The 22,974-nt window shown below is 36.5% G+C and overlaps 1 protein-coding gene across 5 annotated transcripts; it reads left to right on the top strand.

Annotated features, from left to right (window-relative positions):
• Positions 1-1,492: 1,492 nt before the first annotated feature.
• Positions 1,493-22,932, top strand: MFAP5 (microfibril associated protein 5). Of its 5 annotated transcripts, none has more exons than XM_074268992.1 (10): positions 1,493-1,627; positions 2,196-2,255; positions 3,040-3,075; positions 9,739-9,774; positions 10,102-10,137; positions 10,663-10,698; positions 11,713-11,742; positions 15,819-15,906; positions 16,449-16,522; positions 20,151-22,932. In XM_074268992.1, exons 2-10 carry the CDS (start codon positions 2,198-2,200, stop codon positions 20,261-20,263), a joined length of 507 nt encoding a protein of 168 aa, XP_074125093.1. In that variant the 5' UTR covers positions 1,493-1,627; positions 2,196-2,197; the 3' UTR covers positions 20,264-22,932. The 5 variants fall into 5 exon arrangements, with proteins under 5 accessions (XP_074125093.1, XP_074125096.1, XP_074125092.1 ...); XM_074268991.1 differs by having other exon boundaries at positions 1,516-1,654; XM_074268993.1 differs by lacking the exon at positions 1,493-1,627 and adding an exon at positions 1,661-1,877.
• The last annotated feature ends 42 nt before the right edge of the window (positions 22,933-22,974 follow it).

Here is a 22,974-nt window from a genome sequence, read left to right on the forward strand (position 1 = left end):
TAAGGTGATACATGACAAAAACCTCTCTGGCTTAATAGATTTAATGTAATGTGATTTTGGGGCCCCCTGACCTTGATCTTCTGGCTTTGGCATCTGCCTCAGGAAATTGAACACATCCAATCTATCTGAAGACCACCCTTAATACATCTGCTTCCTATCTAGTAAGCCTTACCCTTGATTTATAGAATTAGCATAGCTGTATAAATATCTCCTTGGTTCTCTCTCTTTACTGGATTCTCTTAGAATTCAGTCCACTCAGTAATGACATCACATTGCTTTTAATCAACTATATCCTTAACTAGGAGATGGGTTCAAGCCTGCAAATTATTTTGAGACACCTTGGGATACCAGTCTGGGACTTTTGGGGTCCCCCTTCTCAACCTCAACAGATTCAAATAAATTTAAGTCCAAACAAAAGGTAAAACCAAGAGAGAAAGTCAAGGTTTTCCCTCTTTCTTGTGCATGCTAAATTTCAGGCTTTGTGACGGATGCCTTTCTATTAGTAGCAAAGCCTGAATGCACTTGTGTTGAATTTTGGCCATTGAAAACCTCAGAATTCCTATATATGGACCACTAATTTTTTATATATCTGGCCATTCAACTCTATGAAAGAGATATTTTGGATATTTTCATTACCACCATTTTACAGATGTGGAAATTAAGGTTTAGAGAAATCATGGCTTACTTAAATGGCAGAGCTCAGAAATGCCAGGCCAATATTGGAACCTGGGCTTTCTTGACTTCAAGTCCAACACGCATTTGAAAAAGTTTTTGATAAAAAACATGAGAATGCCCATGATCTCCAGATTGTCTCTGACAATGTCCCTGCAGGGTTCCACAATCCAAGATGCTCAATGTAAGGTGGGACAGAGATCAGATCGGTGTGTCGTGTCCTCCCACAGAGCCCTATCATGGTGCTGGGCTGTAATTTTGCAACTGCCTGTCTATCAACTTTTAGTCTAATCCTGAGTCAGACAATCGTTTCCCAGAAAAGTAAGGTAAAATTAGGAACAGTCTAGAAACTTGAAAGCTTGAAATAAGGAAGCAAGAGACTGAGGAAAATAGAAATAAAAGGGATGAGGGAAGTGGGGTGGGGGTGGCACGTTGGAGGTATAACAGAAAGGACAAAGAGAACAGAAAGATGTAGGATTTTTTTTTTTTTTTTAGCAACACAGAGATACAGATTTTATTAAGTGAATGTGAGCAAATAATTAAAAGAGTGAGGGAGAACTAACTAGATAAGAAGGACCTGTGAACAAAAGGAGGAATTGGGCCCAGAGTTGTGAATGACACACATGTGCTCTGGATTCATTTACTAGGTTGGGCCCATACATACCCCAGAGAGAAGGATCATTAGGGTCCTAACCTTTGCATTGAGAGTGTATTCTTCCCTCTTCCCTCCCTCCCCTTTTCTCATTCCATACTCATTATGACACTCCATCCTGCTTCTTCTCTCTCTCTTTTTTTTCTCTCCTTCCTCTCTCCTCCCTCTCTTTACTTCATTCTTTCAGACACAGCCAAACTTGGAATGCTTCCTGGGGAGTGGCCCTGCTCGTCTTATTCCCCAGCCAAAGGGGGGACTGACTGAAAAAGTGTAAAGACACATACTCAACTGCTAAAGGAGACGGTAGGAAAAGACAGATCACTGAGCTTAGTGAGTTGTCCCGCTGTCTGGGGCCCTGAAAAGGGAGAGAGAATAGGAGGGTGGTGATCACTAAGTTTTAAGTGGTGTGGGATGGCAAATTTCGTTCCATTATCCAAGGTTCAGGAGACAAAGATTCACTAAAGGAAGCAAAGGAAGGGAGAAAGGCACAAGAAATCAAGGAGAACTGGGAGTCAAGGAGTGGAGGAAACAGAGCAAGAGCAAGTGACTATAGGTGGGATGGAACAAGGATGGACTGATGGGTGTAGGGAAAAAGAAAAAGGAAAAAGAGGAGAGAGTGAAAAGAACAAAGACTAGAGAAACAAGAATAAAAAATCAGAAGAGGGAGATACAATATGGTGCCAATGAAAGAGTGGGAGTTTAAGGACAGAGTGGGAAACGGTATATGAGAAGAGATCAGCCAGTGAAAGAGACAGGGATCCCTGAATATCCTGTTGCAGAATTAGATGCTGTTATCTCTTTCCCTTCTCAACCTTTTTTCCTCCTCTATTACCTTTTTCTACATCACCACTTTCTCTCCTTCCTCCCACAGACATGCTGCCCTTGGGATCCAAGCTTCTGCTGTGTCTCATTGCACTCTTCATTTCTTCTGGTAAGTCATTCTCCTTTTCATATTCTCTGTAAGGTGTCTCCTTCCAAAGCATATATGTGTGGTGTGTGTGTGTGTGTGTGTGTGTGTGTGTGTGTGTGTGTGAATATTATCAGGGCCTAGTACAAAAATCTGTATCTCTCCTAGCTAGGGGAACAATGAAAGTCTGGAAGGGAAAGTCAGTAATGTGAATATGGCCCTAGCCAGGCAAAAAGGTCCACTGAAGTCTGTACATAGCGTTATTAGAACAAGTAAACAAATATATATGCATAAACCAAGGAAAAACACCCACTCAGATTTATGTATCCCGAAGGAAATAAAGCTAGAAGATTGACATAAATAGATACACAGAGATACATATACACAGACACGCAAACATTTAAGAGCAAGGACCACACACATGAAACATATCTATCTATCTATATACACCAGACACATATTATAAAATCCATCTCTTTCTGAATGAAACATGCATACTCATAAGTTCATACACATATAATATGCATGAACATATATGCACATTATGTATGCAGAAGGAAAAAACTTTTCATAGGAGATTATTAGTATAGATATTAATAACTGGGAGTGGACTTCAGATTTATAAACAAGGGTTAGTCCTTGCTTCTCTGCCAGATAAAGTTTATTAAAGAAGAATTTCTTTGTCTGTAAATTCTTCAGAATAGTAAGTTGGGAAACAATCTTGATTGGTTATCACTTGCTTTATCAATAAGAGAGAAGGAATTTAATTGTTGGTTGCAATTATCCAAATCCTTTCTTTCTCTTATAGATTGGATTCTGCTAGGAATTAATGGTCAGCGAGGAGGTAAGTGTCTCATATTGTTCTGGTTCCTATTTGGAAATGATAGAGTGGGTTGGTAAGGTTTCAGCAGATGTACCACTGGTGATCAGAGATATTGGTCAATAGTGGGAGAGAGAATTGTGTAGACACTAAAATATTCCTTAGCTCTTGTAATCTCATGTCTGCAACATGACTTTTTTTGCTCTTTCACATATTTGAAGACCCCTTTCTCAGAAACATTTCTGACTCTTCCTTTGTCTTTATCCATTTCTCTTCCATCTTCAATGCATGCAAACTTCTTTTAAGTAAGCATTATGTCATTCTTTGGTCTTGTATCCCCAGTGCCTAGCACAGTGCTTGACATATAAAAATGCTTTATAAAAGCTTTTTGATTCATTGATTTTCCAAGGAAAACTGACCAACTATTTCACACAAAAACCATTGGATTATTACATGAATTTAGCAAATGGAGAAACTGAACCACAGAGGTAGAGTAGAAAGTTTTTTCAGAGGCATCTTCTCTTTTTGAGAGAAGTGAGGGATTGTAAATGTGGAACACTGCAGAGAATGTCTACTTTTTCAATGTGTTGATTACTTTTGTTGAACTTTTTTCTTTTTAAAAAAATCTTTATTATAAGAGATAACTTTCTGAGAGGGAAAAATACATTTAGAATACTCTAGGATATGTTGAGAAATGTAGGCTACATAAAATAAACTATATCAGTAGAACTTTATTTTTTCAAAAAGAAAAATTTTCTTGTACAACAGTGACATAAGTGGTGGCGCATCTGGAAACAACACCAAGAGGTATAGTTCTCTTCTTTAAAGTTGGTAAAACATATACTGTTCAACTTTTCTTCCTTTTCCTCTCTTCCCTTCTCACCTCCTTAGGACACTCAATATAATTATGAAGTAAGATCATTGATTTATTGCTGGAAGAACTTAGAAATCATTTAGTTCAATAGGTGAGGAAACCAAAGAACACAAAGGTCAGGTGATTTTTGTCCAGTGTCCCAAAGTACTTAGGGAATTTTACAATTTATTAAACTTTCCTCATTTTTGGTTTAGCCAGTAGGCCAGAGATTCAGAGAAAAAAAGGAGAAAGAATCCTTTTATTACTGTTAATGAAGATATTTGACTCCCTTGATTTACTAAATACAAATCAGTCAATCAGTAACAATCAGGGCTCAGTAAAAAGAAAAAAAAAATAGAAAGAAAATGAGAAGTTTTCATTTGTGGTACCCAAGTGTCAGTTCTTCATAGAAGAAGAAAAATGCTTATTTCCAGTGTGACAAAATTTTAAAAGTGAGAAAACGATTGGACAGTGAAAATGGATCTTTGGTAGAGAAGATTTGAAAATTTATATTGAGAACCAATAAAAAAAAATAGATTAATTCAAGTATTGAGATATGGAGACATGTCAAAGAACATACTGTGTCTGTTGCTAAGTTTGAATTAGGACTTTCACAATTTCTCTGAGCTCCAACTGATCCATGCCTCTGTTTTTGTGACAGAACTGTGTCTTTGTGGAAAAAGTTTACATCTCAGTGGTCTAGAACTTTGATTATATCCTAAACAGCCTTAGGATTCATTGAACCATTAATGAATCTCATAGAATGATCTTTAGTCATTTTGCCTTGCATTTATGTCCCCAATACCTTGGTGCTACTTCTAAAATTTGTATTTTCTTTTTTTGTATTAAGCATTTAATTTCTTTGGTGTAGTGAACTTCTTGTGTGGAAATACTCTCTGCTCAGTTCAGATAAACAACTCAATCATAATTTATAGTCTTTAAAAGTTTCCAGTTGGTTTTTTGTCTAAGGCAAGGTTTGAATCACTAACTCTTTGACCAATCTTTTATCTGTGCTACTTTATCTCTTGACTTCTACATAGTAAAGGTTTAATAAATTAAAAAAATAAAAATAAAAAATTTGTTGGATTGAATTGTATATTTCCTTCTGCAGTATTAGCAATAATAAGAGAAAAAGAAATGATTCCCTTTATTTTATTTTTGTTTCCCACTTTTTTCCCACAACTGTAGTTTATCTTATTTAGCTATGATGAATTGAACTGGGAGCAAACACATGAAGTTGAAGGGCTTGCAAAAGGCAATTAAATGGTATGAATTTGCTGACACCTAGTGGGCAGCATTGGTTATGTTATGAACTCGAGTTAAATTAGTTCTATCAGTTTTAAACACTTATTATGTTAGGTACTAGTGCTTCAAAGATAAAACATAACCGTTGCTCACCTCAAAGTACTTACAGGCAAGTGAGAAGGGTGAAACATGTATACAAATAACTGTAGTACAACTTAAAATATGTGGTGGGAATAGATCACTTCTAGATAGCGATATCTAGATAGAAATATATTGATGGAAAAATTCTTTTGATTTTAGCAAGTTTATCAGAATGCCAAAATTGCTTCAGTTTTAAATTAGGAGAAATTTTTAATGGGAACAAACATTGTTTACAATTTCAGTTAGGTTTTTGTTTGTTTGCTCCTTCTAATAGAAACTATCTTAGGACTTTATTTTTATATTCATTTTTAAAATATTTTTTTACTTTATATTTCCTTTTTTAATTATGACTCCATAATCTGTGACAGAGAAGTGCTTTTGAGTAATACCAGGATTTCTCCAGCATTACCACCACTAACACTCTTACAACAGTTGCCAAGAAATAGTTAAAGGAACCTTTAGCAACTTTAAAGTCAAACTTTAAACCTATAGGAAACTTTAAAGGTTTAGGTGATGATATAGTTGTACTCCCTTAGTTTATAAGTGACTAAACTGAGGCTCAGAGATCATGTAAGTGACTCATCCAATATTATATAATAGTCATTAATAGAGCCTGCATTTGAACACATATCTTTATATAACATTCAAATTCACATTCAATCCAATGTTAAACATCAAAAGAACAAAGATCTTAGCATAAAAATTCTTCATTTAATAGAATCTGATGTCAGATATGCAAAACATTTTTATTAGCAGCTTTCTACTATATATATTTTGTACATGGAATTCTCAAAATTTGTCTAGTTCACGCTTTTGTCTTTAGGAATGGTTGTATTTTATCTTTCTCAGACAAGTGGAATCTTGCCTATTTTAAAAAGATTTAAAGCAAATGACAATCTTTTTAATCATTTAGCATCAGCAAAGTCAAAACTTCTCTTCATCTTTTTTGCTGATCTCTATCTTTCTCAAGGATTTTTGTAGTTCATAATATCAAAGAATTGTAGCTCTAGAAACTAAAAGGATTATGGAGGGAAGCTGTCTAGTCAATTCCTTTCATATTAACAGGTGAGGGAACTGAGGCCCAGGGAGGTTATAAATGTAGTATGTGTCAGAAGTGGGATTTAAAAATCCAGGTTTGTCAATGCAAATCAAGTATGTTTTCCATTTGCCATTATCCTTGGGGACTTATCGACTTTTAAAAATTATAGCTTTTTATATACAAAACATATGCACAGGTGATTTTTCAACACTGACCCTAGCAAAAACTTCTGTTTCAACTTTTCCCCTCCTTCCCTCTATTCCCTCCCCTAGATGGCAGGTAGGGGGGACGTATCTATTCTTAATAACAGCCTTTATGACAATCTGATCACACAACTGGTCACCTCCACTTCAGTCACCTATTATGGAACCAGACAACCATAATAGGCAAGCCTTTCACATCATTATACTTAACTACACCATTTCCAAGAACTGATTTTAAATTCTGCTCTCTTGCCATATCACTTATCTTTCTACATCTCTCATTTTCTAACTTGAATTAAAACTACTGTTCATTTATCTCCTGACTTAGCCTTATTTTGTTATCCATTCCCCATGTGCTCTGTACTACTTTGCCTGCATAGCTAATCTTGACTCTATAGTTTGTCACTTTAATATTTTATAGCTGTTCTCTTGGAAGCTTAGAGTTCCTATCCTTGGTTAACTCCCAACATCTTATTTTTGTTCCTATTCTGAGGCTACTGAATATCACTGATTTGATTTTTTTTTAAAACTACTTTCTCTCTCTCTCTCTCTCTCTCTCTCTCTCTCTCTCTCTCTCTCTCTCTCTCTCTCTCTCTCTCTCTCTCTCTCTCCCAATTGCTGAGGCTGGGGTTAAGTGACTTGCCCAGGGTCACACAGCTAGGAAGTGTTAAGTGTCTGAGACCACATTTGAACTCAGGTCCTCCTGACTTCAGGGCAGGTGCTCTATCCACTGCACTAATTACCTGCCCCCCTTAGTGTCTTTAAAACTCAAGTACTTCTTCCTACAGGAAACTTTCCCAGATCCCCTCAGCTGCTAGTTCTTATCCCTCTAGATTATCTTGTATTCATGTTGTTTCATGTTTACATGTTTCCCCAAATAAAATGTATGTTTCTCAAAGATAGTGATTGTTGAGGCAAATGAGGCTTAATGACTTGCTCAGATTCACATAGCTAATAAGTATCTGAGGTTGGATTTGAATTCACATCCTCCTTACTCCAGGGCTGCTCTATCTACTATGTTACCTATTCCAAGGACAGTGACTTTTATTTCTACCTCTGCAAATCTGGTGCCTGAGTAAACAGTAGATACTTAATAAATAAATGAATGGTAAATAAATTTATTGGTTTCTTTTCTCTCATTTCTCCTGTTACCCTCAATCCACACTTAGAACAAAGGAAGTAGACTTCTACCTCACTGAGAAGACTGAAGTTATTTAACAAGCTATTTTAATGCCTTTCTCTAGCCTTCAAAACTTCTCAGCATTATTATTGTCTATTCTTTTGATCACAGAAGACAAAGTTGTCCTATTCTTGAGAAAAGCTAGATCCTTCTACTTGTGTGCTTGTTCTATTCCATTCAGCCTCCACCAGGACTCTTCTTTAGCTGTCATCCTATCTCCTAAACATTAGCGTAAAACCATTCTTTGGTCTTCTTAAGCCTCCCTTCTCTCCCTTTTCTACTTCACTGCCAAACTTCTCAAAGGAGTCATCTAAATCTTCTTCATTTATCCTTCCCTCTAAGCTTTTTGGATATCGCTCTCTCCTGTTCTGCTTTTACCTATCTGCTCCTTCTCAATCTCTTTTGCTGGATCTTGATTCTGTTTTGTGCCCTTTTATTGTAGGTGTCTCACAGGCCTCTGTCCTGGGTCCTCTTCTCTTCTCCCTCTATACTACTTCACTTTAGTCTCATTAGCTCTCATGGATTTATGGCGACAATTCTCAAATCTACCTATCCTTCCTGAAACTTTGCCTACCTCCAATCTCATTTCTATATCTGTCTTTTATTCATCTCTAATTGGTGGTCCAGGAGACATCTTTAATTCAATATGTCCAAAACAGAATTCATTCTCTTTTCCCAAAGTCCTTCCCTCCTTCTATTTTCCTTATTACTGTGGAGGGAACATCATCTTTTTAGACCTGCAACTTAGTTATTGTATTCATTCCTCACTATCTCTCACTCCCCATATCTGAGCTGTTGCCAAATCCTCTCAATTTTACCTTTACAGCATCTCTGGAATAATGCCCTTCTCTCCTTAGACACTGCCACCACTTTGGTGCAAGCCCTCATCAGTTCTCAGGGGACTATTGTAATAGCCTGCTGGTGGGTCTGCCATGTCACCATCTACTCACCCCAACTCAATAAACTCCATTGGCTTCCCATCACCTCATGTATCAAATACAAAATCCTGTCATTCAAAGAGCTTCATAACCTACCCCCCTTCATTTTTTGCAATCTTCATACACCTTACTGTCCACCAGGTACTCTTTGATCCAGTGATACTGGTCTCCTTGATGTTCCATGAACAAGACATCCCATTCCTTAGCTTCAGGCATTTTTTGTGACTGTTACTTATTCTTGGAAAGCTCTCCTTCCTCTTTTCTACTTACTGACTTTCCTAGTTTCCTTTAAGTCTCAACTAAAATCCTTCTTTTACATGCAGCCTTTCCCAATTCTTCTTAATTCCAATTTCTTCCATGTCTTAATTGTTGCCTATTTATCCTTTATATTTTTATATCTCTTTACTAGTCTCCTCCATTAAATAGTAAGCTTCTTGAAGGCACAGACTGTCTTTTGCCTTTTTTTTTTTTTTTTTTTTTTGGGTCTCTAGTGCTTGGCACATAAGTAGTTTAATAAATATTTATTGACTGTTAATTGATCAGATGTTTCTTTTTTTTCCTTTCAACCTACTTTTTTCTACTCTAAGACCTCCTTATCATCAAGTCCAATGATTATTTTTCAGCCTTATTCTACTTGACTCTTTTGTAGCTTTTTTTGCCCTGTTTACCATGGTAGTGTTTTTTATTTTGGTGAAGCTTACCTCCTTCTACATTCTATTAAATTTATTTGAATTCTCTTTTTCTCCCTCATGAACTTCCTTCCAGTTGGCAAACAATTTGTTGAATGTCTTGTTGAAGTGAGAACAACTCCATTTGGACTTTTCCTAAGCTTATTTTCCCCCATGAATGCTCTGAACATTATCTTGGTGATTCTCACCATTCCATAAGGGAAATGAGATGAGTTCTCATGATCTCCTGTCTTCTGAAGTCCCGAGAGAGGAAATGGTAATAACAACATGTAGGGTTCAAAGTTTAGGTCATTGGGAAAAGGACACAGGGTGGGATCAGGGGCAGAGGTGGGGAATGGAGAATATTGGAACTATTTGAAAAAAATTCATCCTTTTATTTATTTATTTTTTAAATTCCAGATGAGACAACTCAAGAGACATTTACAGATGATCCTAGTAAGTTTCCTTCTTTTAATGTTCTATTAAAGGTAGAATTGGAACTGACTTTTGCAAAAGGAAAAGTGAAAGTGAAGAGTATTAGACGTTTTAAATACATGTAAAGCCTCTTTGTCAGATGATGAAGTTAAGTTTTATTCTGATTATTCTTCCTATCCTATTCAGGTCCTTTCATGATTTTAAAAATCATTGTCCTTAAGATCTTATTACTTTCTCCCTAGTCCTTTAAGCTTCCTTTTAGACATTTTTTATTTCTCTTGCTTATTTTCTTTCTCAGAATTTTCCCTCTCCTGTCTCTGTATATTAATCTGAGTTGGAATATTTCAGATTTGGTGGTGAATGATCCCCCAACAGATGATACTGGTGAGTTCTAATCTGGTCCTTTAGCAATCTGTATCCTGAGAATAATCATATATTCTTATTACTTACTACCTGGACTTCTTGGGACCTTGGGATTTCTAGTTTTTCATCTGGAAAATTAAAGGGCTCAGATATATAATTTCTAACATCCTTTCTAGTCATAAACTATGATCTTTCTGCATGAGAGAAGGAAGGGTAATGAAGTACCATAAATTCAAAATGAGAGATAAGGAGAGAATGGCTTTACCTTTAGCTCATGAGGAAGAGAAAACTTAAAAGAAGTTTTGATAATTAATTTGGAAAACAAATATTACTTGGAACCGTATCAGTCAGTGAGATTTCACTTTAGTGAGTATTCATAGCCAGTTTAACATCTATTTGAATTACCTAACCCCTAGATCTAGTTTTATTTTCTCAGAAAGCTTCCTTAACCCTTAGATCTCTATTTTTCCTCTGCTATTACTACAAATCACTCCATGCTATTCTTTCCCTCTACTCATCTCTCACACATACTCTTGTTTTTTTTAGTTCTTGTTGATGTTGTACCTTCCATGGACGATCAGGGTAAGTTTGGCTTTGGAAACCCAGGTACTTCCCCAGAAGTGTGAGAGGAGAGGGACTGAAATAGATAATGTTTATTATTCAAGTAGATACTCTCTTTAACTACACCTACTCTGGATTCAATCTATCAGAAAAGAATTTGCCCCCTTGACCAGCATCTCATTCTAGATTGCTTGATGAAAACATTAAATACAGAAAACCAAGGCCCAAATGGAGAATTAGAGATCTCTGCTTCCCTTTCTTATATTCTGGTTTACTCTCAGAACTAGGATGCTCCTGGAAATTCTTCACTCCTAAGCATACTACCTGGAAATCCTTCCAATGATGCCCTTTAGAGATATCTCCTGTTGGTACTCTGATCTCTAATCAATCATGGACCTTTTTGTTCTATCCTTCCTGTGACGCCAAACTCATAACTTTTCTTTTCTCTAGTCTAATTCAAATGGTGGCAGGAAAATGGCCATATCTTTTCTTAAGCCATATCCCACAAAGCCTAGCTCTATAAGTTCAATAGGAAAAAAAAAATTGTATTCCTATGAATTCCTGTGAAGACACATAGTTCCACTCAGGATTCCATCTTTTTCTTTGCATACTCAAATCCCTAGATAAAAGATTTCCAGTTTCAGGACAGGAAGAAGGATAGATTTAGATTTTTTTCCACCTCATCTTGCTGGGATTCATTCTGTCCCATAGCTCATGAACAGTTTTTCTTTGTTTGTTTTTGTTTTTTCCTGAAGTGATTGGGGCTATAAGGTCACATAGCCAAGAAGTGTTAAATGTCTGAGGTCAGAACTGAACTCAGGTCCTCCTGACTCAGGGCTGGGGTCTGTCCACTGAGCCAACTAGCTGCCCCTAGCAATCTTTAAAGTAGTTTTTTTTATAAGCTATGTAAAGAAAACTAAAAAACAGAATGACATCAAATCTCCCACCTTTCGAATCACTCCCACCCACATAGCTGTAGCAGAGTGGAAGATAGCAGAAACTAATAGTAACCAACTAAAACTTTCTGTTTTTTAGCCACCGCCAGTGACAAAAATGCCAGTGCAGGTATGAGTGCATCCTTCCTACCTCTTTCTGTTACTCTTCTTCTCTCCCTTTGCTGCTCTTGTTTCATGTCTCCTTACTCTTGGGTATACATTCTAGCTCATTGTTTTCAGTTCTTTCCTTGACTTCCTCTAGGATATGTGAAATAAAACCAAGTCCTCTGGCATCTATATACAAATGCATTGAGTATGGGATAAGGAGCTAGAGAGCCCATAGCTGTCAAGGAGGCAACTATGATTTTAGAAGTATGGCTGAGACTGGATGGCATGAAATCTGATTGGAATATGTCTCTGGAAGGGCATACCTAATTTAATAGGAAAAGAATAAGGAAAAAGGGTGCGGACAGAATAGTATTGTATATTAAGAGGATAGATTCATATAAAGAAATCCTTGGGTTAGGGACAGTATAAACAGAAAGAAGATTTAGATGAAGGTCTAAAGAAGCAGAAATAATAGGGATTTTGTCCTTAGGTCATATTATTGACAATCTGGACAGAAAAAGGAAGTAGGTGAAGAATTCAGGAAAAGAAACAGAAATCTGAATTGGCAGCCAACAGAGTAGAACTTGGGAAATTTTATTATGTATGTTAAACATGGTAAAAATATATGTAAATCCAAAATAGGCTTATGTCTTTATACAACTATCTTGCTGCACAAGAAGAATCAGATCAAAAAGGAAAAAAAATGAAAAAGAAAATAAAATTCAGGCAAACAGCAAAGAAGTGAAAATGCTATGTTGTGATCCTCACTCAGTTCCCACAGTTCTCTCACTAGGTGTAGATAGTTCTCATCATCACAAGATTATTGGAACTGGTCTGAATCATCTCATTTTTGAGAAGAGCCACATCCATCAGAATTGATCATCATATAATCTTGCTGTGGCCCTGTACGATGAAATCCAGGTTCTACTCATTTCACTTAGCATCAGTTCATGTAACTCTCTCCACACCTCTCTAAAATCATCCTGAGATCAATCAGTTTTTTAAGAGCTCTAGTAAGTAAAATTCATTTGTCTCTAAGGATGATCTTTCTGACTTTGGAGAGTTTTTTACTTTGTTGGGGAGTTTTTCTTTTATCTCTTTTTAACTTCCACCTATTGCTACTTTTCCTACTTTTCTCTATATGTAAGTCTGACCAGGGCAGAATATGGTGATAATATCACTTTCCTAGACCTGGAAACTATTCAGAATTCACATTTGTTTTCATAGTTGCCATATCATTCACAATGTTAGTTCACAATGAATTTGTAGTTCATGAAAATCACTTGGTCTTGTCAGGTCAATGATTATCTGTTCATGCTGCTCACATGTGAACCCAAGTGTAAAACTTCCCATTCATTTCATTAATTTCATTCTTTTGATTCTTCTTAAATGTCTAGCTTGCTCAAGTCCTTTTGGATCCAAAATTTGTCATATGGTGTATTAGTTATCCTGAGTTTTGTGCCATCAATATAGATTTGATAGGTATGACATATATGTCTCTGTCTCGGGCAATGATAGCAATATTCAACAGCATAGGGAAAGTATAAATTCCTAGAGGAATCCACAGGAAATGCAATCCTTTCCACAATGAGACTGAATTCTTAATGGATTTTCTTTGGATTTGGCCATTTAATCAGTTTCAACTCTACTTAACTGTGGGATACAACATCACTCAATATTATCTATGAGTATAACATGAGAGACTAAAATATTTTGCTAAAATATAGGTAAATAATATCTTGTATACATATGCTATCTTAGAATTTGTGGTAAGAAAGGAGAGGAGAACTAGATATAGTCTAAAATGCCTCTTAGATTTTGGGACAGGATATTTCTAAGGCCAAAAAAAAAAAAAAAAAAATGCCATGGATTACAATTTAGCCCAGAGTGCATAAGAAGCTTTTAAGAATACAATTCTTAAACCAGACTAAAGTAATTTTGATGAGGGACAAAAGTGAAAGTTATCTAAAGGATTAATATTCATTCATAAGGAGATCATTGATCAACTTGGATGCTAAAAAATATACAGAAGATGGAAGCAAGGGAAAGTAATGGAGAATTAATTAATACAAAAATGGTCTAAGAATATTGTCAGGTATTTTTAAAAATCAGAAAGAACTAAAGCTGTCAAGAAAAATAAAGGTAGAAACAAAGTTTTTTTTTTAAATCAGAGGAAAGAAAAGGATTAAAGAAGGGGTAAGATTGCTATTTTGTGATGGAAAGGAGGATGATGCTTAATTATTATTTTGCTTTTATTTTCTCCAACAAGGAGAATAATATTTGGAGTGGAAAGGATATAGAGGGAAAAAAAACAACAACTAGTTATAGAGAGTAGATAACTAAGATAATTAATGAGAGATTAAGAATTAATTAAGATTAATTTTCTCAAATTAAGTTACTAGTCAGAGATTAACTTTATCTGAGAATATTATTAAATAATTGGTAGGTGTCATTGCTGGATTGTTTGTCAGTGTTTTTTGAAAATATTGGAGAGAAAAATAGATACCATTTCATTGGTTTGAGAAATAGCAAGAGTTGTTTAAATTTAAAAAAAAAATGTAAATTATAAGCCAATGATCTTATCTTGATTCTTGGAAAAATTCCAGAATGAATTATTAAACAGATAGGGAGCATCCAGAAAGGAAATAGTGATCTCAAAAGCTAGCATGGTTTCATCAAGATTAAATCATGGTATTAATTTCATTTCTCTTTCTTTTTTCCTTCCTTCCCTCCTTCCTTCCCTCCTTCCTTTCTTCCTTCCCTCCCTCCCTCCCTTCCTTTCCTCCCTCCCTCCTCTCTCTCTCTCTCTCTCTCTCTCTCTCTCTCTCTCTCTCTCTCTCTCTCTCTCTCTCTCTCTCTCTCTCTCTCTCTCTCTCTCTCCCTCCCTCCCTCCCTCTCTCCCTCTCTCTCTCTTCCTTCCTTCCTTTTTTTCTTCCATTTTTTTTTTTTTAACAGGAATACTTCACTGGTATAGGCAGCATGACATAGTGGATACAATGAAAGGCTTAGGATCAGGAAAATCTGGATTCAAAATTTACTTCTAAAATGTAATGCCAAGTCTTCAGCACCTGTGGGTCTTTGGTAACTTCTTGGGATTATGAAAGACAAAAAGAATTCCCACATGAGAACTTTCCTCAATTAATTGAAAATCTTTTCAGTATTTTCAGGCTAGTATGAGAGATCACAATAATACTATAGCAAAGTGGCAAAATCACTCATACTATTCTCATTGACAAGATGCAGAGATGTTGGATTGATGGTAAGATAAGTAAATTTGGAAATAATTCAATGGCCAGACCCAAAGAATAGCCATTAATCATTCAATTTTATTGTGGAAGGAATTCTGTCATGGTCAACGAGGGAGGAAGGAAGAGAGAGAGAGAGAGAGCAAGAGAGAGTGAGTGAGAGAGACACAGAGAGAGAGACAGAGAGAGAGACAGAGAGACAGAGAGAGAGAGAGAGACAGAGAGACAGAGAGACAGACCCAGACCCAGAGAGACACACAGAGAGAAAGAGAGAGAGAGAGACAGACAGACAGACACAGATAGACCCAGACCCAGAGAGACACACAGAGAAAAAGAGAGAGAAAGAGAGAGAGAGAGAGAGAGAGAGAGAGAGAGAGAGAGAGAGAGAGAGAGAGAGAGAGAGAAAGAGAGACAGATAGACAGACAGACACAGAGACAGACACAGACCCAGAGAGACAGAGACAGAGAGAGAGAGAGAGAGAGAGAGAGAGAGAGAGAGAGAGAGAGAGAGAGAGAGAGAGAGAGAAACAGAGACAGAGGCAGACAGAGGGAGAAATTGAGAATGAGATTAGCTTCTTTCTGTTATTTGTTTTTTCATGTTTCAGAGGAAAAGGCAGGAAGTGCTATAATATGAATATTGAGACATCCATAGGAAAAGGAATAGCTTAGGGACTGTGATCTCTTTAATTTGAGACAGGAAGATAGGTTACCAAACACTGAGTCTTTCCCTGCATCCCCAAAGAAAATACTGTGCAGACTACATCATCTGAGTTGTCTTTGTCCAACTCTTTACTTAATTTCTTGGCTATGTTTCTTTTCTGAAGTCATCCTTTTATATTGGGCTCTCCTGCAGAGTGCCGGGAGGAGCAGTTTCCCTGCACACGCCTGTACTCAGTACATCGGCCAGTGAAACAGTGTATCCATCAACTATGCATCGTCAAGTAAGAGAGCCCAGAACCCTCAGGATCAATTTTCTGGGATGGCATAAGTATCTCCTGGGCACTGGGAATCCTAGAGATTTTTTTTTTTTTTTGAAAGTTTAAGGAAACAGAAAGAATCATGGAGCACTTAACTGGAGGAAGTAGACACAAGGCGCTTTGGTTAAGGAGGAGATTCCTGGTAGTGAAAATTGGGTATCTGATGGGATAAAATTGAAGTCAGATACAATATCAGGTAAAGGACAGCACAGTGAAAAGCTCAAAAGCAATTTGCAAGTTTGACTACTTATTGAAGGAGGGCTTTAAAATTTTTTTTTATTTTTAGTACATCTCCTAAACAGAAGCTGGATAACTCTGGGGAATCCAAGGCTTACATGTTTGTGTGTGGGGAATGGGGTTGAACACGAGTAGAACAACATGGGTAGAAATGGAAGCTGGGGCTTGGAAAGAACCACATATTCTGAGGTAAACCTGGTCCTTTTTTCCTTTTTAATGAGTCTTTGTCTTTTTCCTTTCCATCTTTTGGCTTCTCTGGATGTTGACAGTGTCCGCCGGATGTATATCATCAATAAGGAAATCTGTACCAGGCTCATCTGTAAAGAACATGAAGTCATGAAAGGTAATATAAGGACCAAAGGTTGGAAAAAAGGAATAAAAGTGTTTTGGGCTCTTATTACAGGAAATACAGGTTCTTTGCCAAAACTCAGTAAGATAGATTTCCTTCCACAGAATACTGCCAAAGGTTAGTGCTATTAATAGTCCTAACTCATATTTCTGTTACCTTTCTTTCAGAAACTCATATGATCTAAGGGGTCCAAGTATCCTTAGGCTATTTTTTTCACTCATGACTAAATGCCCATTAAGGAAGCTTGGGACCATGTATGCAAGACTCCTTACTTGTAAATATTTAATTTACAGTGTCACTGAGGAAAGTCCTTTATTTTTAAAAAGGGAAACAAAATTGAAATGATAGAATCATTAGTAGGAGTAATGAGGTATTTACAGAAGATAGAGTTCTGGGTCTGGAATCAGGAAGACCTAGTTCAAATTTAGCCTTAGATACTTAATAGTTGTATGACTCTAGACAAATCACTTAAACTCTGTCTACTTCTGTTTCTTCATTTGTAAAATGGAGATAATAACAGCACCTACCTCGTAGGGTTATTGTGAGGATCAAATCGGATAATAAGTACAAAGTTCACCTGGAATATAGTTAAGTGCTATCTAAATATGTTAAGTGCTATGTAAATATGAGCTATCATTGTTATTATTATTAGTCCTAAATATTTATGCTAGTCCCTATTTCCTGAGCATGAAGACTTCTCTGACAGAGGCACAACTAGCCTGAAGCCCATTGTTCGTTAGATGGGAAAGAGGAGGTTCAGATGATAGTCTTCTCTCTTTTCCCCCTTCCTCCAAAGATCATGCCTCTGAAGAGCTGGAAAAATTTAAATTTTGGTACTATCTTTATGGGGACAGATGATGGCCAAAATATCCCCTGAATCTGGATTCAGTCTCAGATTGCTACTGCTCTTTTCTCTATCTTCAGTCTCTTTAGAGCTAGAAACTTCATTTATCACCAGGCCCAAACATTTTATTTTCTCCATTTCCTAAAATGGTAAAGAGAGAGAAAGAGCAAAGATCCTAATCCTCCCCAAATTTATAGTGTTTTCTTTAGTTTAGAACTGTGATATGCAAGTAGACAACTTATCAGTCACTTAAAGACTTAGAGATTCCTTTGGCATTAGAAGTTAAATGATTTGTTCAGATTATATAACCAGTATGGGTCAGTTCTTCCTGACCTAATCACTATCCACATCACTTCCCCTAAAAGGTGTTAAAATTTTCAAAGTGCTCAGAATGACTATGAGTTACATAGTTTAAATTTTACTCTCTTTATTTTACTGATGAGGAAAGTAAGGTTCAGAGAAATTAACTGACTTGCTCCATAAATGACAGAGCAAGGATTACCACCTCAGGTCTTATCAATACAAATCCAGTGTCTTTCTTTTGTAGCGTACTGCTTCTCTACTCTAATAATTAGTAAAAAAAAAAACAAAAACAAAACAACAAACCCCCCCCCCCACAAATATCCACCAATAAATGCTTTATTCATGTCTCCTTGATCCTTTTCCATTTTGAAGGAGAGATAGTGAGATTCAAGAAACCAATGGGGGCATAGGAGAAGAAAAGATTTTAGCACAGTCTAGATTTATCCAGTCAGAGTCACTGAATTGGAAAAAAGGAGGTGCTATTTTGGACTACAATTTCCTATCTTAAAACTTCCATACAAAGATTTCAGGACTTTTTAGGTGGAGTTGAGCTACCTAATCCTTGATTGAGGCAATGTGTATGGATTTAATATTTTTTCCTTGTTTTTAATTATAGCTTTTTATTTACAAGATATATGCAAGGGTAATTTTTCAGCATGACAATTGCAAAATCTTTTGTTCCAACTTTTCCCCTCCTTCCCCCCACCCCTTCCCCCAGATGGCAGGTTAACCAATACATGTTAAATATGTTAAAGTATAAGTCAAATACAATATATCTATACATGTTCATACAGTTACTTTGCTGTACAAAAAGAATTGGGCTTTGAAATAGTGTACAATTAGCCTGTGAAGGAAATCAAAAATGCAGGTGGACAAAAATAAAGGGATTGGTATTCATAGTCACCTTCAGGGTTCTTTGGCTGGGTGTAGCTGGTTCAGTTCATTACTGCTCTATTGGAACTGATTTGGTTGATCTCATTGTTGAAGAGCCACTTCCGTCAGAATTGATCATCATATAGTATTGTTGTTGAAGTACATAATGATCTCCTGGTTCTGCTCATTTCACTCAGCATCAGTTCATGTAGGTCTCTCCAGGCCTTTCTGAAATCATCCTCATGGTCATTTCTTACAGAACAATAATATTCCATAACATTCATATACCACAATTTACCCAACCATTCTCCAATTGGTGGGCATCCACGTAGTTTCCAGTTTCTGGCCACTACAAAGAGGGCTTCCACAAACATTCTTGCATATACAGGTCCCTTTCCCTTCTTTAAAATCTCTTTTGGATATAAGCCCAGTAGCAACACTGCTGGGTTTGATAACTTTTTGAGCATAATTCCAAATCACTTTCCAGAATGGCTGGATGTATTCCACCAACAATGTATCAGTGTTATGGATTTAATATTCATCCATTCATCAAATATTTATTAAGTGCTCTTTGCACTATGCTGCCTGTGATTCACTAGTCTTTCAAGGGGACATTTACTTAGAGAACAAGGTGAAGATGGCAGATTTGTTATTATGATAGGGAGATCTCACTGAAGAACAACATGGTCAAAGACCTAAAATAAAAATGATTATTTTAAAAAATTGGGAAATTGAGACAAGGCAGCTGCTGTAATTCATTGCATAGTAAGTCAGATACAGAATTAAGAATAGCACTTAAGGGAGTCTTGGGCTCCCACTTTGGCAATTAAGTTACTAGACTTTCTGTTTTGTTTGTCTATAGAATGTCATGGATGAAGGTTTTAGAGAGGTTTTAGAAAGACTAGAAGATTGGAATTTTATGATTTTCAGTTTGAGCATTTACACTTTGTAAAAAAGCAAAGGCTACAAATCAGCCTCAAATTGTTATTTTGTTGATGCTCTAAACTTAAAGTGGTGGAGAAAATGTTAATAGAGCAGATTAAATTGAAAAGTGTGTTGGGCATTTTTGGAGAGCTGATAGTTAAACATTTCCCAGCACAGTCTTGCCTAAAACCATTCACTGTGTGAACAAAGATTGCCTTTCATCCCCCTCTGTGGGATTTTAGCTCTGCACAGTGATTGTGGGTAGGGTTAGCACCACAGACCCAGCCTCACCCGACTCAGCAGCTGCTTAGTCTCTGCACCACATAGTGAACTTTACAGAAGAAAACTTGATATATGCTCCCATTAGCTCTGTGCAAATTACCTGCAAGAACAGCACCTTAAAACTGAAGATAGATATGGGGATTCTTGGCTTCCTTATCCCACTGTTTCCAAGGAGGCATTTCTCTTGATCTTTACACACAGCCAGTACTTTAATCAATAATTGTTGGTTGCTTGACAATCACTCAGTTGCTAGAATAGAAAGGCCAAATATTAGGACCATGATTGGGAGCCAGAAGGTAAAGGTAGAGTTTTTGTTATTGTTGTTGTTTTCTTTGGACTCAAGCCTTGTTCCTTTCCTTGATTTTATTAATCTTCCATTCTTTCCTTCCTCTCCAGATGAACTTTGCCGTCAGATAGCTGGTCTTCCTCCAAGACGTCTCCAACGTTCCAACTACTTCCGTCTCCCCGTTTGTGACGATGTGGAGGTGCAGAGGCCCAATGGCCTGTGATCATGAAGAAAGAAGAATGGAAAGGGGGAGGGAGAAGAGGGGAGAAAAAAGAGCCATTTATTTCCTAGGTCAGCTCACCACAGATGTCCTGATGTCTTGATCTGGTTCTCCTGCTCTTTCCCATGGCCTCTATGCTAAACTGCAAGTGTTGGGCTCTTTCCTCAACACTTCAAGTGGTACTGACAATTTGTGACATCACTGTATAATAGGGATACCTAAGGACTACATAGGTGACCTAGATTTGACCTAGATTCCAGGAAGGTGGGGGGTCAAGTAGATGCCATATAGGGAGAGAGTTTATTCTTGGCAATCTAGAGAATTTCGCATAACATCTTGCTTTCAAAGAATCCTAGAAACATTGCTTCCTCTCCTAACTCCCCGTTATCTAGATATCTCTCCCTACTCTTCTTTTGACTTGGCTATAGTACTAGCTAAAATTTTAGCATTGCCTACTAAAATCTTTCTGTGGGGAAAATGATGGTGATTTTAATAATGTGTTGTCCTCAGAAAACCATAGATCCTCTGAGAATATTTAAAGGACATTAAAAAAACAAAACAAAACAAAAAACTTGTATAAGGATCTGAGGAGCAAACCAAATAAGGGACTAAGATCTTTTTCCTAGAATCTTATCTGGCAATGCAGCTGGAAGCTGAGTATCATTTATTAACTAATTCATTTACTCATTACTCATTCAGTCAGTCAAACATTTAATGATTATTTTATTGACTTTTCATATAATAAGGAATCCCATTAATCTAAAGAGCTTTAATTGGAATAGTCATTCCTAATTATCAGGAAAGCTCTTTGTCTTTGTTGACCCATTTTCATGACCTTCACTAAATCTGTGAGGAAGCATGTAAGGAATGTAGATTTTTAGCCCATGGAGAAGATTTGGGATGTTTAGTCTACAAATACTGTGATTAGTTCGGAGAAAACAAAACATTAATATTGAAACAGAAAGGAGCAGAAGTTAGGACGATCAGGTAAAATAGAATAGGAATGAGATCCTGAAGTGATCCATTCCAGTAACGTGTCTTGGTAAAAAATAGTTTCCCAAAGAAAATCCTGGAGGAATGCTTTGGAGGCTTTGTATAATCTAAGAAGAAAAAGGGTTATCAATGGAGAGTCACTGATAAATTCCATAGAGAATATACCAGATAAAATAGCTCAGAAGAATTTTTTTGTTATGTTAAAATATTCTATAATTAAAAGGGTTGGGAAATGGGTCATTGTATTGGGTATAGAGTAGGATATAGGCAAACTGGAACATCATCTACAAAATAAATTCATAATACTGGGTTAAAAGTATGAATTTCTATCAGTGCAGCTCATGCTGCTTCCTCCCTCTTGCTCCAATTCTTAAAAATATAGAAATTATGAACTGTTCCATAGACTAGCATTTGTATTTGGGCTTGGAAAAGAGCTGAATTATACTGGATAGATATTGGATTTCTTGGAATGATCAGTTTAATATAGTGAACTAATATTTTAAAATTTTTAAAATTTTAAGAGACCTTGTATCTCCAACGAGTTGGCTGATCATAGAAAAATCATCGCTAAACCTAATGTTTGTCCTCTGAAAAGTGAAAGAATTGGAAATTCTTCCCCCCCCCCCCCCCCGCCAATTCTATGATTCTATGGGTTATATTTTTAGTATTAATCTCTATTAGGGCCTAGATACCAGAACCTTTTCTGGCTCCCCCCCCAAAAAAAAAAAATTGGCTGTCTTCTGTTATTTGGAGACAAATTCACTCTATATTAGGACAAATAGTCTATTATGTAAAAGGGCAGATTCTGGCCACATAAGGACCAAGTTGTTTTTTCAAAGAATCTTTCTGGCTAAGGAGATGATTTCATTTATTTCTAGACAACAGAGCTATGTTCTGTCAACTAATCAGCTATTGGAAACCATCATTTAAAGATTAAAATACTTTGCTATTGTGACATATTACATGCCTCAATGTTAAGCAGTCTTATTCACTTAAAAAAAAAAAAAGCAGCAGAATGGAAATTGATATGGCTCTGAAGAACAGTTTGACAGGATTTTGCAAAATTAATTTAGCTGGTGAGATGATTTCAAGAACTTGAAATTCTTCTTTTCCTTTGCTCTGTTCAATGCATCCTGTAGGGTTGAATGTAGGCACACATATAGACAAACATTAATTATATTTTTAAAACACTATATAGCAACTTCAGGGGTACAAAGTTTCTGAGAATCCTTTCTATCACTTGAATCTCTTATTATATGCAGGACTAAAAGTTTTATTTCTTTAGTGAAGGAGCCTTAATCCTGGTATTATGTATAATAGATAAGAAAATCATCAAAAGAAATATCATTTCCCCCATATTGGAAAGTAATCTATTGTCTCCTTATTTCCTGCCTTATTTTCTCTTTATGCTGATATATATAAAATTTAGCTGTGCTCTGCTTCCATAATTTCCGCTGTATCTCTGATTCTATTTTTTTGTTTTAAATGGTTTTCTTTAGTTTGGCCCATATAATTTCCTAACAGACACGTATTTCCACCTCCAAATCTTTGCCATTTCTCCTCTAATTACTTCCTTCCTCTTTATGCCTTTGCCATCTTTTCTGGATCACATCACACCATCCCTTTTTGTTGTTGTCCTACTCAGCAATCTCCAATAAACTTCACAGGGTGAAGATTTCCATCTGTTTGTTGCTAAATGTTCATTAAGTGCCTTACCATGA

The sequence above is a fragment of the Sminthopsis crassicaudata genome, chromosome 5 (assembly GCF_048593235.1).
Source record: "Sminthopsis crassicaudata isolate SCR6 chromosome 5, ASM4859323v1, whole genome shotgun sequence".
In the NCBI taxonomy this organism is placed as follows: domain Eukaryota; kingdom Metazoa; phylum Chordata; class Mammalia; order Dasyuromorphia; family Dasyuridae; genus Sminthopsis; species Sminthopsis crassicaudata.

Bases quoted from the DNA above. Each gene is read 5' to 3' on its own strand.
- MFAP5 (XM_074268992.1), top strand. From the start codon at position 2,198: ATGCTGCCCTTGGGATCCAAGCTTCTGCTGTGTCTCATTGCACTCTTC. The intron at 15,907-16,448 runs GTAAGAGAGCCC...GGATGTTGACAG, and splicing joins CATCAACTATGCATCGTCAA to TGTCCGCCGGATGTATATCA. The intron at 16,523-20,150 runs GTAATATAAGGA...CTTCCTCTCCAG, and splicing joins AGAACATGAAGTCATGAAAG to ATGAACTTTGCCGTCAGATA.